At 28.7% G+C, this 18,745-nt stretch overlaps 3 protein-coding genes across 4 annotated transcripts; 1 reads left to right on the forward strand and 2 right to left on the reverse strand.

Moving 5' to 3' along the window:
• Positions 1-1,463: 1,463 nt before the first annotated feature.
• Positions 1,464-10,821, reverse strand: LOC119604713 (putative oxidoreductase GLYR1 homolog). 2 transcript variants are annotated; one of them, XM_037957504.1, is made up of 8 exons: positions 10,435-10,821; positions 9,993-10,029; positions 3,661-3,743; positions 2,703-3,594; positions 2,363-2,633; positions 1,962-2,051; positions 1,804-1,893; positions 1,464-1,742 (listed from the first exon to the last, which is right to left on the reverse strand). In XM_037957504.1, the coding sequence occupies exons 1-8, from the start codon at positions 10,530-10,532 to the stop codon at positions 1,543-1,545; spliced, it is 1,761 nt and encodes a 586-aa protein (XP_037813432.1). In that variant the 5' UTR covers positions 10,533-10,821; the 3' UTR covers positions 1,464-1,542. The 2 variants fall into 2 exon arrangements, with proteins under 2 accessions (XP_037813432.1, XP_037813433.1); XM_037957505.1 differs by having other exon boundaries at positions 1,962-2,048; positions 10,435-10,804.
• LOC119604714 (von Willebrand factor D and EGF domain-containing protein-like) lies at positions 7,423-9,118 on the forward strand. Its single transcript, XM_037957506.1, has 3 exons — positions 7,423-7,625; positions 7,685-8,840; positions 8,935-9,118. The coding sequence occupies exons 1-3, from the start codon at positions 7,503-7,505 to the stop codon at positions 8,958-8,960; spliced, it is 1,305 nt and encodes a 434-aa protein (XP_037813434.1). The 5' UTR covers positions 7,423-7,502; the 3' UTR covers positions 8,961-9,118.
• Positions 10,822-11,119: 298 nt separating the features above from the next.
• On the reverse strand, positions 11,120-13,006 carry LOC119604720 (retinaldehyde-binding protein 1). Its single transcript, XM_037957517.1, has 5 exons — positions 12,801-13,006; positions 12,493-12,738; positions 12,044-12,173; positions 11,809-11,983; positions 11,120-11,296 (listed from the first exon to the last, which is right to left on the reverse strand). The coding sequence occupies exons 1-5, from the start codon at positions 12,877-12,879 to the stop codon at positions 11,120-11,122; spliced, it is 807 nt and encodes a 268-aa protein (XP_037813445.1). The 5' UTR covers positions 12,880-13,006.
• Between the last annotated feature and the right edge of the window lie 5,739 nt (positions 13,007-18,745).

Consider the following 18,745-nt stretch of genomic DNA (forward strand, 5'->3'; position numbering starts at 1 on the left):
TATTTTTAGAAGCAGTAAAAATCCGATATTTGGATGTCAAAAATAAAACACATTCTCTTAATGACACGCTTATGTAAATTTCACTACTCTTTCACCAAATCTTGATATACTTCAAATATGTTATTTGTAATGACTTTTCCACATCTCTTTCCTCACTTTTAACTGGGGTTTCATTTGTAAGGAAATATTTGGTTTATAAAAGTAAAAAATATGAAATCGCATTTTAAGATGTGATTAAGATGTGGTTTGTAAAGTATGACATCAATTATTTTTTGCTGGGTTACTCATCATGGAAACCGACTTGAATTCACCAAATCTATCTAAAATACTCGCCAATAGTGGATTATCTACAAAATAATTTTTCACTTACCTCTTGACTCGACTCTTTACATATGTAAGTTTCGGGAGATTTTCGAATACCACTGATCAATACAATTTTTTTTTTCATTTTTTTATTTATATAATTTTTTTATCAAGTTTTATAACTGATAAATTAAATTGCATTTAAAGAAAAAAAAAAAAAAATACATTAATATTTTAGTAAAGTTAAAAACAAATAAAAAAAATTAAACAATTTGTATTTTGTTTATGTAGTATAAATTACAATATAACACTTCTTGTTGTTTCTTTTTTATTTTGAAAGGATGGAGGGCGGGAAGAAAAATGATATTGTAGCATTTTTTATTACACAGTAAATTTCTAAATGCGACAATAAGAAACATTTATATCTCAAAAATATTCGTGTTTTACAAACTGAAGTCACACGTCGCCTATCATTACAAAAATGGAATTGAAATCAGATATATAAGTTTGAAATCATGTTAACAATTCTAAAATAGTTTTTTATTGAGGCGTCGATGTTTTCTAGGGGTTTTATAAAATCCTTCTTGAATATCGATTGCATATTGTTCGTCATCTGGATCTTCTTGAGCGACAACATGGCCATTGGGAGTAACAACAGCAGCATTTGTTGTAGTAATAGCGCGTGTTGTACTGGTAGTAATTTCATTTTGATTAGTATTTGATTTGAAAAACGAGTTCTTGTCTCGTTTCTTTGTTAGATATGAATATTAAAATGTTTTCAAATGGTTCAATGAATTGAGGAGGATTGGTGAATAGAAGAAAAAATAAAAATATGTTACTTTTGAAATCAATTACTTTTTAATAAAGTAACAAAGAAAAATATAGTGTAAAATATTAACTTAATTATTTTATAGCTTATAATTGTCTCCTATACATGAAAAAATAATAAAAATAATATATTATAAAGGGGAAGAAGGAGGAATAGATGGGATGTGGGGATCTAAGTGTTTGTTACTGAATAGGGTCTTAGACTTTGGGGGGCCCAACTCCCTAACCAGTTGTACATTCCAAGTAATTAATTACGTTTATTTTCCTAAAATAAACTTTAAGTTTTACCATGATTTTTGTTGCTTTATAAAACTAAATGATATAAATTGTTGTTTTTGTTTAAATGTTATTGTTTTCTGTTCTTGTTGTTGTAAATGTTGTGTCAAATAGTATCGCCGTATTAACTAATTGTTAAAATCTGGATCTTACAAAGACTGCACTGGAATCATGTTCACTGTAGCCCAATCGTTTGGTGTGCTTGAAAACTTCATTTGTTATTGCGGTAACGGGCATCGACTGATCTAAATTTTCTGCCATACTCAGAACTAGACGTAAATCCTTCTGCATATGACTGAGTGGTTGCTGGGGATTAAAATCTCCCTTTGCCATTTCTACAAAGAAATAATGTCATAACATGTACCATTTGTGGATAAATACTAAAATCTGACTTACCTCTTCCTTTTGCTAGTAACAGATCCGATTTCATCGACGTCAGTTGGAAAATGTCCAATATATCTTTTAGGGAAATTGAGAAACGATCAGCTAAAAGAGAAAGAATTTGCAATTATATCTCAAATCCTTGTCGTCAGCACAATCTTCGTGGAACTTACCCAATGCTAAGGCCTCAGATAAACCAACTAAACTTACGCCCAATATGGTCTGTAGAATCAAATTAACCTTGCACGCATTGCCAACATCTGCTAAAGTGGGAGACGCGGAGTAGTGAAAACAAAAAAATAGAGGCGTAGAAGAAAAACAAAAATGCATATTAAGCAAAAAAGAAAAACAAAAGCCAGTTGTACAAAACATAATGCAATTTACAATTAAAAAAGAAGCAAGCAGACAGAAAATGAAAGGAATGGGAAGAGAAGAGAGACAAAACGAGGCGTTAAAATAACATTTTTCAGCTTAACCAATGTCTATACATTAATGACAAACAAAGTTACTTCCATTAATAAAAGTAACCTTTGTTTTAAACCGCCTTTCCTCTGTGTATAAACAATAAACTTACCTCCCAAAAAGAATGTGTTTTTGGCAATTGTTTTAAAGCAGGAATGACATTCTTCGAAAACAGTACGATCACCGCCAGCTAAGATAATTAGCATGCCATCTTCAGCTTCTTGACGCGTGCCATGGATTTGTACCTCCAAGTATCTTCCATTACTTTGAGTTATACCCTCAGCAATGTCCTGCGAAGTTTCAGGATCTATTGTGGTCATTTCAACATAAGCTTTATTGCACAAGTCTGCCACGCGCAGGACACCGCAATTTCCAAAGACCAACTAAAAATAAACATAAGTACACATATACTTAATTCACTATATTAATTAAAATATTTCATTAATTCTTACGTCTTTGGAGGCTTTGGGATCTGATACACAACAAAATATTATATCTGAAGCATCCACTACATCCATTGGCGTTTCTTTCACAACAGCTCCTGCCTCTCTGAACGGTTCACATTTGGACATTGTGCGATTCCACACTACCACCTTGTGACCCTTGCAAATAAGGTCTTTAACAATAGTTGAACCCATTATACCCAGTCCCAAGAAACCAAAGGTTAAATCTGAGGGGGCAATATCACGCTCAGCTAACGTTTGAGAGCGCGTATTCATATCAATGGCCTGTTGTTCAGGCACTTTGACAGTTGGGCGTTCTAATAAAGCAATAGAGTTGTTATTGCGACGCGGGGGACTTGAATGTCCCCCTATGTGAGCCAGAGCATCTGTATTAATTTTACGTCTAGGTGTTGTACTGTCATTAAGAAATTCACTATCTTTGCGTTTACGTTTCGAACTGGCTGAAGAAACTGTGGCTGGTATCTGTGCAGATCCGCGACGTTTTGTAGTCGATTTCGAACTTGTCGATTTTGCTTTAGTACTTGCGGCAGCAGTACTTTTAGCCTTTGGTGTACGCTTGTTGGGAGTCTTAGCAGTAACTCCTTCGTCATCCTCCACAGTCGATGCCTCACCATTATTTTCTACATTATTGGCATTTGTATCAATAGTGATCTCTTCTTCCACGGAATACCCATCTCTAATTTTATCGAAATCGGCTTCAGTGGGCAGTGTTCGAATTCCAGTACTCTTACTTATGATGCCATCAATCTCGGTAGGATCATCAATGTGATTTTTTATATCTTCCATAGCTTGTCGAAATGCTGCAGGTTTATTTAACTTCGATAGTTGATCTTTCCATGGTCCCTCATAGGGTTTAATGTTATTAAATTCTATCCATGCACTAAAATACAAAATCACACAAATTATCAATTACATTAAAATTACCAAATATTACAAGTCTACTTACAAATTTCTCGAACCGAAAAAGAATACACATTTTGAATTATTTTTGTGTGTATTATTCAGTAACTCTAAAGGTGGCTCAACAATCTGTAAATAAAAATTAAAAGGTATGTTAAATGGGCGTTCTAACATCTGAATTCAGTAGGGATGGATAGCGTTACCGCAAAGGTATCATACCGATACGCGTTACGTTATAATTATTAAAAAATATGTACATATTTTGTTCTTATGTAAAACTTCTTGCCAATCAGATTAGCAATAAACATGTCTCTTATTTATTATATTATGTTGTTGGTTTTTGAAAATTATTCTTAAATTAATGGAGGAACAAATATAAGATCTCTTCACAGAATTTTTAAGAAGAGTCCATAAATTTGATTTATATCTACAGTAAATTATAACTTGTACGCCTAAAGAGCATGTAGTGTTCTATTGAGAGGGAACCATATTTCAAAAAATATCTAAATAAGGTTATGAATTGGATTATTATTTATTGATTTCGTAACATAAAGCCGAAAGGGCTAAATAAACAATATTACATACATACATACATACATACTTATAAATTCTGATATAGAATATAAGAATATTCAAAAATCTATAAAAATCAACATAAAAAATTTAGTAAAATATTAACAGACACCGTTCGTCAAAATCTTTTTGAACCAAAATGTATAGCTTAAATTAAATTTTAAATTGGTAGATTATTTTTATGCCAGTATCCAGACTTTGGTGAAGATTGTTTTTCTTGTCTGGTTTTGATGAACTTCCATTATAAATATTTTGACATTTTGAGTTAGTATTTATATTTTGGATATAGGATTTAAATTTTTAATATATATTTTTTTTTTCGAAATTATATTACAATTGATTTTATTATTAATAATTTATTTTTTATTTTTAATTCTTTGTTATATGATTATATTTTTATGTATACATTTTTTTAAGTAGAAATTTGTAACCGATTTGTAACCTATCCAATAGGCTAGGTTTATTTTGGAAAATAAATTAAATTATAAATTTTTTTTACTTCTGCGTTTCTTTACAAAAGATTTTCTTTTTTTGGACTTGATAGAATGCTTCTGTAGTGCAGCATTTGAGAATAATAAAAATAATGAGTGCTATTACTAATGCAATGGAAATGAGACCGAATATTAGCTTTAAAATGTACAAATACTGTTCCTCACATTGACGTCTATTTAAAGATTTAATGTAACCAGGATTGCAAGCACAGTCGCCAGAGACACAGCGACCGTTTGTACAAAGGGTGTTGCATGTAATTTCACATTTTCCTGTTGTAACATTTAGGATATAACCACTATTACAGATACATGTATTCGCTGTAATGCAATTCCCATTACGACAGCCGTCATTACACAAAGGTTCACATAATTTTAATGTTTTGTTGTATCTTCCACCATTTTTGCATTTTATACTACTCTCAAGTTTTTCAATAGAAAATTGATCTTGTGTTTTAGATGATTCCTCATAATACACAAGCATGCATCTCTTCGAAGATGAATTAAATTTATAACCAGGTTTGCATTTACACTTTTCAGGTGCTATGCATATGCCATTTGGACAAGGGTTTGTACATTGGGGTTTACATGAGTTTGTTTCAGAATTAAATTTGTATCCAGAATTGCATATACATTTACCAGGATCTGCATCAAAACATTTACCATTTTGACATGTTGTAGAACATTTGGTTTCACATTTACCGTGTTCAGAACAGATAGGTTCACAGTTTTTTGTTGAATTGTTCAATTTGTAGCCTGAATTACACTCGCATTTTTCGGGTGCAATGCATCTTCCTTTGTCTCCATTTTTACAATTTGTAGAACAAAAAGGGTGACAGATTTCTGTTGAAACATTTAATTTATAACCTTTGTTACATTCACATTTTTCGGGTGCAATATATTTTCCATTAGAACATTTTTCAAATGCTCCTTTTTCGTATTTTATAGTAGAATTCTTAAATTCAAAATTAGAAAACATAGTTTCGCACTGTATTGTGTTATTATTAAATTTGTAGCCTTTGCTGCATTCACATTTGTCGGGAGCGATGCATTTGCCATTTTCACACATTTTGTGACATATTGGTTCGCATTGTTTGGTAACATTGAATTTGTAGCCTTTGTTACATTCGCATTTGTTAGGAGAAATGCATTTTCCATTTTCACAATTTAAGCATAACGGTTCGCACTGAATGGTGAAATTATTAAATTTGTAGCCTTTATTACACTCACATGTGTCGGGAGCAATACACGTACCATTTCCGCATGTTGTAGAACAAATTGGAGTACATTTGTTGGTCAAGCTATCGAATATATATTTATTTTTATCGCATTTTATCTCACATATATTAGTTTGCATATTCCATTTATATCCTGAATGACATTCACATTTGTCCGGCTTAACACAATCTCCATTTAAACAAGAATTGGAGCAGTCAGGTTTGCAAGTATTGCTGACATTATGGTATCCCTCACAACAGTATTTCTCTACTTTGGATATGCTGGTATTCTAAAATAATATTTTTGTTCAAAATTGTGTAATATAATTAAGATTTTATTTTCTGTACCTTTAGCACCCACTGGTTATTTGAATCCTTGATTTTTTCTGGTATAATATGAATAGTAATCTTAGTACATAATTTACCAGTCACAACGACCATAAAAACTACTTTTAAAAGTAATATAAATTTAAGACGTGTCATTTTCTTGCCTAAGAGTTTTGAGTATTATGTCTTAGAGTAATTTCAGAAAACTAATAACTTTGCAGAAAATGACGGGCTTTAAAAAGCATCAGTGCAACTTCTTAAGGGGTATTTAAAAGTTTTAAATTTTGCATAGCCCATCAAATAAGCCGGAAAAATATGGTTTTAAGAAAAATTTATAATTAATTTAATTTATGAAGAAATCTATACCGCAATATTTAAGAAAAATATAAATAAATTTAAATGAAGCAAATATGTACATACTTGGAATATTCTTTACTTTGAAATAAATTTAAAAGTAAAGTTTGGGCTATTAGATACTGTAAACTAAATATATTAATTATATATTAATATACATATTTATTATACAAGTAAATTATGTAGTATTAATAAATTGTGAAAAATACATAAATGACTATGAAGATATTTCAAATGAAGAACATCTTCTTATGGACCGCAACGAATTAATCGTTTTCTATCATTTATATTGCAGAAATTTATTTAAATATAGATAGTGTTTAATCTCTTATATACACGTTTTTTTGAAATGTTTGTAAAAGTGCCCAAAATTAAAATATATATTTTATTATTTATAAAAAAAGCAAATAGCAAACTTTTTTGTTTTGGAAAATTGTTATATGAAATTTCTAAAAATATGTTTTTTACACTTAAGTTTGCAATATCATCATCATTTGCAGTATCATCATGAACATATTAGTACTTTTTGTAATAATTATTTTTATGAAAATGGTTATTAATTAATTAATTAATTATGATTAAAATTATTTAATTAGGATTAAAACATTAAAATTAATCGAAAGAAAGAGATTTGGACTGACTTAATATTTACAAGCATGTATTAAATTTTCTATTTTTTTTATTATATATGTATACCATTCATTTACTCGGAAAGATATGTAGCAATTTCTATAAATTGTCTTTATAACCGCAAATTCTTATTTACTACTAAAAATAAATAGAATAATCTATGCGGAAATAACCAAAGTCACTTTTTGATACAAATTATTATTAAAATCATTAGTTAGTCAATACGATACTGTAAGAGTTAAAGCAAAGAAGCGAAAACGAAAAAAATATAAAAAAAATTTTAATTTCCAAACAAAAAAATGTATTTTTTTAAATGTACCATTATTGTAACAGCCATATTTACTACATTTGCGACGATTGTTGATGGAAACAGTGAAAACGATCATAAGTGTGATGATCATGTAACAGGAGAAGCGGAAAATGTAAGCCTAATATATCCTTGTGATTACAATATAAAAATATTTATTTGTTGAATAAATAGGGGGAACCGTTTGAATATATTACACAAGTCTGTTGTCCAAATTATACCGAAGATAATAATGGAAAGTGCATACCAATATGTAACATTCCTTGTAGATTCGGCTTTTGTAAAGAACCAAATGTTTGTGAGTGTAATGAAGGCTATAAAAAGGTAAAAGAGAAATGTGTTCCAACATGCAAGCAAAAATGTTTAAACGGCTACTGCAGTAAACCTAATGTATGTGGATGTCCAATAGGATTTGAGTTGGACGCAAACAATTCTACTCTATGTATACCAGTATGTAATCCGAAATGTTCCAAATTTTCGAAATGTAAACCAGCTAAGCCGATAAATCGCTGCGAATGCATTGAGGGATATATGGAAAATAAGAAAACTAAAAGTTGCGAACCAGTGTGTAAAAATATATGTACTAACAGTTTCTGTAGTGCTCCAGATACATGTGAATGTTTTAAAGGCTTCGAATTTGATAATGATAGCAAAACCAACTGTAAGCCAAAATGTGAACCGAAATGTCCACACAATTCCAATTGTATAGCTCCTAATGAATGCAGGTGTAATGATGGCTACACTTTCAATAAACTAACCGGGCAATGTGATGCGATTTGCAAAGATCAAGTAAAGAACTCTAGATGTATTAGGCCACCAAATACATGGGAATGCAACGATAAGTACAAACGTGATCCTGAGATTGACAGGTGTGTACTGGAATCCTGTGTGTGCAAAAACAATGGATATTGTTTAGATCACAAAGACAAATGTGAATGCTACGAGGGTTTCACAAAAAATTCGACAACTGGTCAATGTGAAGCAATTTGTCAACCTAACTGTAAAAACTCCACCTGCGTTTCCAATAACAAATGCGAATGTTTGCTCGGATATCACAAAACACCTGAAGCTCATATTTGCGAACATAATGATTACTGCAATGGCCAGCCGTGTGAGAATGGTGAGTGTTTAATAACGGGAGACTGCAAATGCAAGTCAGGTTTTGTCAAATCGTTGTCGTACAATGGCCATCTTAAGTGTGATAAAGTACAAACATTTATTGGAAAAGTTATGGCTACGATTATAGGTGCACCACTATTACTAGCATCATTAGTACTAATAGTTGTTTATGTTATTACGAAGAAAAAATCATATAACGTAGAGGAACAAGGTGAGATTGCTTTTTTGGACTATAAATACTGCCAGTAATTTCGATGTATTGTGTATAATAAATTTAATTTTTGTTATTGTTTTTTCTTTTTCAGAAATGGTGTTAATTCGTAGACATTAAATAAAAAAGCCGTTTCTAAAATTATGTAAAAAAATAATTATTTATTTAAATACTAATATCTGGATGTTAAGTATGAATTTATTTTATAGTTTAAAAATAAAATATAGTTCCAGGATATACTAAGTAGCTATTACATCCTGGATCGACCGTTACATTAACTTCTTTATTGCATCTATAGTATTTTATAGTAGGTATCTATTAATATTTTATGCATCATCTTTGTAATTTTTTTGTATTATCTTGTAAATTTTGAGAACAAATCAGCAATATAGCAGTGTGGGGAGTTACACCGTCAATATAATTGGTTTGGTTTAAACGCCAAAAAACTATAAAGAAGGCTTACACGAAGTTTTCTCAAAACTTGCGCGAAAATTTTTTAAATATTACTTTTAACGAAAAGAAAAAATTCTTTTGAAGTGCATATTATACAAACAATAGAAACCTGGTTTGGATACAAGTTTCAATTTTGAATATAAATTCGGAATCGAAAAGAGTACATATTTTTTAGGTTCACTATATATATGTATGTTTATAATTAAAGCAATATTAAACCAAAAATATGTATGTACTACTATAGACATAATTAATATTGAATTACCTATCCTAGCCCTAAGAATATAAAGAGTTAATAATAAACAATTTCTTTAGTTCTGTAGGTATGTATTTTGATAAAAAAAATGTCATAATTAAACATTTTTCATCAGAGTGATTTAAATGATTATAACATGTACTTACATATGTATAAGTACAGATTTTTTTAGTTTCGGTAACATTTTGATAAATTAAATTTTTTACACTTTATAACATAAAAATTACAAACAATTTAAACTCATTCATTTATACAAAGTGCCGTACGCAAAAGTACAGTCAATAATGAACCCAACAATAAAAACAACAACGACAATGTTGAATGGCGTGCGTGTGTTTGTGAGTATCGGAACGACACACGTCTACAACAACGCCACTCAATATATAACGTTGAAACAAAAACTAAACAATCTAAACAATATTTTATAAAATAAATTTACTTACCATAGCGGGCCACGGAGCAAAACCTTTCATTTTAGCCCTAGAATAAAGAGAAATTACTGTTAAAAAAGTATTTTTCAATTCCATGTAAATTACAAAAGAAAATTAACATTTGTAGATTGGAAAACGCGCGGACTTTTTGTTCTTATTTGTACACAGCAGCAGCGTCACTTGAAAAAATGTGAAATTCCACAAAATAGAGTTAAGAACACTTAGGATCCGATGGGAATCCGCCACACATAGTAAACACTTCAATAGTGGTTCATTTACTTTTCCTTTTTGTTTAAAAAGAAAACTTTTAATATTCACAAATCACAATCAATTGTGAGGTTATGGTTAAGCGCCATTTTTTCTTTACAATTTTTTTCCAATAGTCACAAAAAACCGCTTGTTGTTACTTGGTCAATTTACTCTTGAATCTTTACATGATCATTCCTGGGCTTACCATACTAAATCCTTTGGCTTGTAACATAGTATCTCCTGTGTTTCAGCGACTGCGGTGGTACTGGTACCAGGCAGCGATTGTTTTTTAGCTTTCGACATTATGTTATCAATACGAAATTGGAATTTTATTTTGTTTGCCGTAATTTTTCCAACAACTTGATTCCTCTTAAATGGTTAAACACTTTTAATTTTTATTACGCACTCTATTTTATTTAGCTGTCGACGTCAATTTGTAAATGTTTTGTTTAATTTAAACAATTTAATTTCTATTAAAAACGAAAAAATTAAGGAAAATTTTTCTTTGCTATATTCGTCTTTTTTCTTTTCTGATATTTTTCTGCTGCTCCGTCAATGGTTTATAAGAAAAAACAAAAATGGCGTCTTGGGGGTAATAACGAGTAATTGTCAAATAATAACGTATAACGACACAACTACAACTCAGAGTTGTATTTTTGCCATAAGAAGACATTGCCAGAATAAAAAACTACACATTTGTTTTACTTGTGTTTAAAATAAATGTAAAAAAGGAACAAAATTAAAACGAAAATACAAAGTAAAATATGTTAGAACAAACTAAAATAGTTTATAGTAAAACAAAATTTCATATATGTAATGTTTATTTATTAATACAAAATAATAATTGAAAAAATAAAATTTTATTGAAAATTATTTCAAATATATTTTTTTCATTTTTTGTGATATGTTTGTAGTTTTAATAAATATTCGGAATGCTTTAATAAGTGATTGAGTAATACATCAACATTCAATTGGTTGGAAATGGGTCCACCATATTCAGCTGGTAGATATTCGTAACCAATCATATCTCGTAATTTATTAAAGTTTTTTCCATCATGTGTGAAAATCTAAAAAAAAGAAAAAAAAAAAAACGTTTTTAATAGAATTATGTACTAATAAACTTTAAATTAAACTTATTTAAATTTCAGTTAATCAACACTGGTTATTTACGAATAAAATGAAAGAGAACGAAAAGTTAAAAAAAGAGTTGTCAAAAAAATTGAGGTGAAAATCAGTTCTCGAAATTTGCGGTAAAAAATAACGTTCAGTGATTAAAAGGAAAATATTCCGTATTAGTGTGTAAAATATTGTTAAAGTGACAAAAATAATTCAAAATACACTTTGTGGTTAAAATAACAAATGTCATCAGAAACTATATTTAAGAATTCTGTAAGTTTTTTTTATTGTTTCACAAATTTGTGTTCATATTCATGCAAATGCTTTCCCGTAGCGATTGAATTAATCTTAAAGAATTTCTTCAATAATATTTAACCCTTATTCACTAATCTCTGTAGTTAATAATTAATCATCAGCTAAGGAAAATGTAGAAAGCCTGAAATAACTATTATTATTAACTTACGTGCTCTTTAAAATCCCGACTTAAAAATGGCATTATCATAGATGAGGCGGCATTCATTAGAAATCCACTTTGTATGATATGAATGTGTCTTTGGGAAAAGGGAAGAACTTTATTTTTCTCATTGATCAACCGACCCAAACGTGGTGATAGCATGGGTAAAAAGTTTCGGGTAATTCTATAATGAAACCATGCATTAAATAAAGGTTCAATTAGCGTTTATTTTTGACAAAAGTACCCATTTATGTCGAAAATAATTGTTATTCCACGTTCCTGTACTTGAGGTATCAGTAGCAATGATTCAAACACTAAATCATCCATTTCAATGAGATCTTGCAAGTAGTTGGGATACTTGCTAAAACAGTCCACTAAAAGTAATAAAAAATAAACTTATTTTAGGATCATATACATTTTTTTAAGAATATGTTTATTATCCTTCGTCCCAGTACTTGCCATTAAAGGCAGATTTTGAAAAAATCTATACATGAAAGTTTTCTAACTCTTGTTCGTTACAATTTACAGAAAATTGTTTTTTTAATATTTTTTTAAGACGTTTTTATATGTATATTTCATTACATCGAAATTTCATATGTTCAATATGTAATAATTTATATTCAAGTCGAAAAAAACACATTTAAAATTGATTACTGGGTTGTTCAATCCGCCAAAAATGTTTGCAAGACTTACCCGATTTAAAAATTACAATGGGTCGACCCATTTTATCAGGCAATGGCATAAGGAATTTCGCTTTAGTGTCCAGAAACTCTTCACGGAAATATTCCACTGTATGATGAGCCAACCATTTGGGATGCTCAGCTTTAAAGTCATAATAACGTCTTATATTTTCGAAAGCCCTTTCGACATCCCAATTGCTGTAGAATAAAAACTTTGACATGAAAATATCCTCACTTCCGATGTTCAAATCATTGCTGTCTTTTGGATATAAAAAATAAATTATTAGCTGCTATATCTGCTCATATCTTTCTTTTTTATACTTTCGATTTTTTCTCTTAAGAAGTGAATCTTCCTTTTTTGATCAAGTGTGAATGAATATGTCGTATTTAACATTAACATATTTGATTTTTTTTGAAACAATTTGAATCTATGTATTATTATTGCATAAATTACTTTTTACTTTTTTATTAAAAATATTTTTTATTCTGCGTTACTTGTATGGGACTTATCTTATACAAGATTAATAGGAGAAACTAAATGAACAAATAATTTTTGAATTTAAAACTGTCTGCCACCAAAGCTTTCATAATGTTGTTGCTTTTTTGTTTTTGCAATAATTGTTTTTATGAACATAGAATTTTAATTGTCTTTTTAATTGTGGCCGGCCTATTGTGAATAAATTTAGACAATGCACACATACATATGCACACACATTTTTCGTTTAATCGTTTTTTCAAGTGCATTTTAACTTGTTTATTTTTGTTTTGGTATCAGTGATTTTATTACAACATTTTATTACTAATTTCACAATTTATTTAATCATCATAAGTGATAAGGGTTAAGTGCTTTAAATGTATAATTTCATAATATATTACGATTGAAGCTAATTAAAAGATTTTTTAATTATATGTAGTTAGTAACTACATACATATGCATGTACCAATTTTATGAATATTGTTTTTAAACGAAAGTTTATTTAAAAGTTTATTTCTATAATAAAGTAAACAAGTATTGATGAAACTGTACAAAAATTGATTGAACAGTCTATGTTCAATCAGAAATGGAAACAGAAATGGGATTTAGATTCACGTTCATGTTAATGGTAAACGTTAAAGTTAACTTTTGAAAGAGGCCTATGGAGCCTTCGTATGTACGCTAGGATTATTAATTGGCGTTTAATCTTTACCTCAAAAATCTGTTCTTAGTAGAAGTTTTATTCGTTTTCAATATTTAAAATTAAGTAGAATGCGCCAATAACAAGTTTTCCTCTTTTTAAAATCGTACACTTTGTTATTCAAGCACAACTTTCCGAATACATACATAAGAAGAATTAACTGTTCAGTAGCATTTTGTTTATAAACAATAGATAAAATTATTGGCACTTGCAGTTATTTTTCCTTGAAATGGTCAGATTGGCTATAAGCCATAGCAAAAGATTTGTTAATATTTTTGAGATGCAAAAATTTGCTTAACAAAACGGTATTTTAATTACCCTAAAGTGAACAAGAAGACATTTAAATACCTGGCAATAACATGATATTGAATTTATGGTCTTTGAAATAGCAGCCAAGCGTTGTTTTACTTGTTGTAATGTAAATATTTCTATAAAAATTAATGGATAATATTGATAAAATATTAGCAACATTATCATAAATATTATAAAATAGGAAAATGGTATTAGAGTAGTACACTTTCAGACAGCACCATCAATAAAATTTTGGACAAAATGTTAACAGATTTTGTTAAATCTCAAAGATTTGGTTTAAATAATTCGAGAGACTATTTGGTATAATTTTTTTGTATGATCTATAGAACGTTTAACTAATGCTCAATTTTCCATCAAAAATGATTTTTTACATGAAAAATCTAAAATCGGCTGTAGATTCTTAAATAACGCTCTAATTGAGAAAACAGTGAAAATCTGTGATCACTTGAATTTTCCATCAAAAATGGATTTTTATATGAAAAATCTAAAATCGGCTGTATATTCTTAAATAACGCTCTAATTGAGAAAACAGTAAAAATCTGTGATCACTTGAATTTTCCATCAAAAATGGATTTTTATGTTAAAAACCTAAAATCAGCTGTAGATTCTTAAATAACGCTCTAATTGAGAAAACAGTGAAAATCTGTGATCACTTGAATTTTCCATTAAAAATTGGATTGTTATATGAAAAATCTAAAATCGGCTGTAGATTCTTAAATAACGCTTCAATTAAGAAAACAGTGAAAATCTGTGATCACTTGAATTTTCCATCAAAAATGGATTTATATCTTAAAAATCTAAAATCGGCTGTAGATTCTTAAATAACGCTCTAATTGAGAAAACAGTGAAAATCTGTGATCACTTGAATTTTCCATCAAAAATGGATTTTTATATTAAAAATCTAAAATCGGCTCTAGATTCTTAAATAATGCTTCAATTGAAGCAATTATCATAAAAATCTAAAATCGGCTGTAGATTCTTAAATAACGCTTCAATTGAGAAAACAGTGAAAATCTGTGATCACTTGAATTTTCCATCAAAAATGGATTTTTATATTAAAAATCTAAAATCGGCTGTAGATTCTTAAATAATGCTTCAATTGAGAAAACAGTGAAAATCTGTGATCACTTGAATTTTCCATCAAAAATGGATTTTTATCTTAAAAATCTAAAATCGGCTGTAGATTCTTAAATAACGCTCTAATTGAGAAAACAGTGAAAAACTGTAATCACTTAAATTTTCCATCAAAAATGGATTTTTATATTAAAAATCTAAAATCGGCTGTAGATTCTTAAATAATGCTTCAATTGAGAAAACAGCGAAATTCTGTGATCACTTGAATAAAACGCTATAATTGAGAAAACAGTGAAAATCTGTTATCACTTGAATTTTCCATCAAAAATGGATTTTTATCTTAAAAATCTAAAATTGGCTGTAGATTCTTAAATAACGCTCTAATTGAGAAAACAGTAAAAATCTCTGATCACTTGCATTTTCCATCAAAAATGGATCTTTATATGAAAATTCTAAAATTGGCTTTAGATTCTTAAATAACGCTCTAATTGAGAAAACAGTGAAAATCTGTGATCACTTGAATAAAACGCTTTAATTGAGAAAACAGTGAAAATCTGTGATCACTTGAATTTTCCATCAAAAATGGACTTTTATATTAAAAATCCAAAATCGGCTGTAGATTCTTAAATAACGCTTCAATTGAGAAAACAGTGAAAATCTGTGATCACTTGAATTTTCCATCAAAAATGGATTTTTATCATAAAAATCTAAAATCGGCTGTAGATTCTTAAATAACGCTTCAATTGAGAAAACAATGAAAATCTGTGATCACTTGAATTTTCCATCAAAAATGGATTTTTATCTTAAAAATCTAAAATCGGCTGTAGATTCTTAAATAACGCTCTAATTGAGAAAACAGTGAAAATCTGTGATCACTTGAATTTTCCATCAAAAATGGATTTTTATATTAAAAATCTAAAATCGGCTGTAGATTCTTAAATAATGCTTCAATTGAAGCAATTATCATAAAAATCTAAAATCGGCTGTAGATTCTTAAATAACGCTTCAATTGAGAAAACAGTGAAAATCTGTCATCACTTGAATTTTCCATCAAAAATGGATTTTTATATTAAAAATCTAAAATCGGCTGTAGATTCTTAAATAATGCTTCAATTGAGAAAACAGTGAAAATCTGTGATCACTTGAATTTTCCATCAAAAATGGATTTTTATCTTAAAAATCTAAAATCGGCTGTAGATTCTTAAATAACGCTCTAATTGAGAAAACAGTGAAAAACTGTAATCACTTAAATTTTCCATCAAAAATGGATTTTTATATTAAAAATCTAAAATCGGCTGTAGATTCTTAAATAATGCTTCAATTGAGAAAACAGCGAAAATCTGTGATCACTTGAATAAAACGCTATAATTGAGAAAACAGTGAAAATCTATTATCACTTGAATTTTCCATCAAAAATGGATTTTTATCTTAAAAATCTAAAATTGGCTGTAGATTCTTAAATAACGCTCTAATTGAGAAAACAGTAAAAATCTGTGATCACTTGAATTTTCCATCAAAAATGGATCTTTATATGAAAATTCTAAAATTAGCTTTAGATTCTTAAATAACGCTCTAATTGAGTGAAAATCTGTGATCACTTGAATAAAACGCTCTAATTGAGAAAACAGTGAAAATCTGTGATCACTTGAATAAAACGCTCTAATTGAGAAAACAGTGAAAATCTGTGATCACTTGAATTTTCCATCAAAAATGGATTTTTATATTAAAAATCTAAAATCGGCTGTAGATTCTTAAATAACGCTTCAATTGAGAAAACAGTGAAAATCTGTGATCACTTGAATTTTCCATCAAAAATGGATTTTTATATTAAAAATCTAAAATCGGCTGTAGATTCTTAAATAACGCTTCAATTGAGAAAACAGTGAAAATCTGTGATCACTTGAATTTTCCATCAAAAATGGATTTTTATCATAAAAATCTAAAATCGGCTGTAGATTCTTAAATAACGCTTCAATTGAGAAAGCAGTGAAAATCTGTGATCACTTGAATAAAACGCTATAATTGAGAAAACAGTGAAAATCTGTGATCACTTGAATTTTCCATCAAAAATGGATTTTTATATTAAAAATCTAAAATCGGCTGTAGATTCTTAAATAACGCTCCAATTGAGAAAAAAAAGTGAAAATCTGTGATCTCTTGAATTTTCCATCAAAAATGGAATTTTACATGAAAAATCTAAATCTAAAATCTTAAATAAAACTCTAATTGAGAAAACAGTGAAAATTTGAGATCACTTGAATTTTCCATCAAAAATGGATTTTTATCTTAAAAATCTAAAATTGGCTGTAAATTCTTAAATAACGCTCTAATTGAGAAAACAGTGAAAATCTGTGATCACTTGAATTTTCCATCAAAAATGGATTTTTATCTTAAAAATCTAAAATCGGCTGTAGATTCTTAAATAACGCTTCAATTGAGAAAACAGTGAAAATCTGTGATCACTTGAATTTTCCATCAAAAATGGATTTTTATATTAAAAATCTAAAATCGGATGTAGATTCTTAAATAATGCTTCAATTGAGAAAACAGTGAAAATCTGTGGTCACTTGAATTTTCCATCAAAAATGGATTTTTATATGAAAATTCTAAAATTGGCTTTAGATTCTTAAATAACGCTCTAATTGAGAAAACAGTGAAAATCTGTGATCACTTGAATAAAACGCTCTAATTGAGAAAACAGTGAAAATCTGTGATCACTTGAATTTTCCACCAAAAATGGATTTTTATCTTAAAAATCTAAAATCGGCTGTAGATTCTTAAATAACGCTCTAATTGAGAAAACAGTGAAAATCTGTGATCACTTGAATTTTCCATCAAAAATGGATTTTTATATTAAAAATCTAAAATCGGCTGTATATTCTTAAATAACGCTCTAATTGAGAAAACAGTGAAAATCTGTGATCACTTGAATTTTCCATCAAAAATGGATTTTTATATTAAAAACCTAAAATTGGCTGTAGATTCTTAAATACGCTCCAATTGAGAAAACATCGAAAATCTGTTATCATTTGAATTTTCCATCAAAAATGGATTTTTATATTAAAAATCTAAAATTGGCTGTAGAAGAATCTACAATTACGCTCCAATTGAGAAAACATTGAAAATCTGAAATCACTTCAATTTTTTATTAAAAATTAATTTTTTGTTTTAATTGGCTGTAGTTCTCTAAATAATGTCTCATCTGGGAAAATATCCAAAATCCGTCGGCTATCACTTCAGTTTTCCGTCAAATAATATTTATCTAAATAATAAGTGATTTATACAATATAAAGAAAGTAAAAAATGTATGTAACTAAGAATACTTGTTTCGTTTGTTACATCACTTTTTGTTCCTTAAAATTTTATATCTTGTTAATAAGTTTTTGTTTTTGTACAAGATGATACAATTAAGGAAGCCAATCCCTCCTAATATAACAAACAACTCTTTTTAAACTTAATATTAAGTCACGTCTTTATTGTTTAATATCTTTTTGTCATAAAGTGCTTACAAAAGTTGAAATTATGTGACACTTCATTTTCATTTCATCTAGTAATAGTAATATGTTTCTTTTTAGTTTTATTGTTTACTATTACTTAGTTATGAAATTATTTTTAGAGACACAAAGAGCAAAGCAATACAAAAAATAAACTACATTCATGAAGATTTAGTATTAATGATAGTTAAAAAAAACAAATATTTTAGAA

Source organism: Lucilia sericata, unplaced genomic scaffold (assembly GCF_015586225.1).
Source record: "Lucilia sericata isolate MDLA Ls3-8-SP2 unplaced genomic scaffold, ASM1558622v1 Contig000420F_arrow, whole genome shotgun sequence".
NCBI classification, from domain to species: domain Eukaryota; kingdom Metazoa; phylum Arthropoda; class Insecta; order Diptera; family Calliphoridae; genus Lucilia; species Lucilia sericata.

What these genes read in the sequence shown, in the direction of transcription:
- LOC119604720 (XM_037957517.1), bottom strand. Translation starts at nt 12,879, where the DNA reads ATGTTAATGTTAAATACGACATATTCATTCACACTTGATCAAAAAAGG. An exon ending in CTTAAGAGAAAAAATCGAAA is followed by an intron (nt 12,739 to 12,800) that starts GTATAAAAAAGA and finishes TATATCCAAAAG; the next exon opens with ACAGCAATGATTTGAACATC. An exon ending in ATTATTTTCGACATAAATGG is followed by an intron (nt 11,984 to 12,043) that starts GTACTTTTGTCA and finishes GTTTCATTATAG; the next exon opens with AATTACCCGAAACTTTTTAC.
- LOC119604714 (XM_037957506.1), top strand. Translation starts at nt 7,503, where the DNA reads ATGTATTTTTTTAAATGTACCATTATTGTAACAGCCATATTTACTACA. An exon ending in TAACAGGAGAAGCGGAAAAT is followed by an intron (nt 7,626 to 7,684) that starts GTAAGCCTAATA and finishes TTGAATAAATAG; the next exon opens with GGGGAACCGTTTGAATATAT. An exon ending in ATATAACGTAGAGGAACAAG is followed by an intron (nt 8,841 to 8,934) that starts GTGAGATTGCTT and finishes TTTCTTTTTCAG; the next exon opens with AAATGGTGTTAATTCGTAGA.
- LOC119604713 (XM_037957504.1), bottom strand. Translation starts at nt 10,532, where the DNA reads ATGTCGAAAGCTAAAAAACAATCGCTGCCTGGTACCAGTACCACCGCA. An exon ending in TTTTTCGGTTCGAGAAATTT is followed by an intron (nt 3,595 to 3,660) that starts GTAAGTAGACTT and finishes TTTGTATTTTAG; the next exon opens with TGCATGGATAGAATTTAATA. An exon ending in ATCCCAAAGCCTCCAAAGAC is followed by an intron (nt 2,634 to 2,702) that starts GTAAGAATTAAT and finishes GTTTATTTTTAG; the next exon opens with TTGGTCTTTGGAAATTGCGG.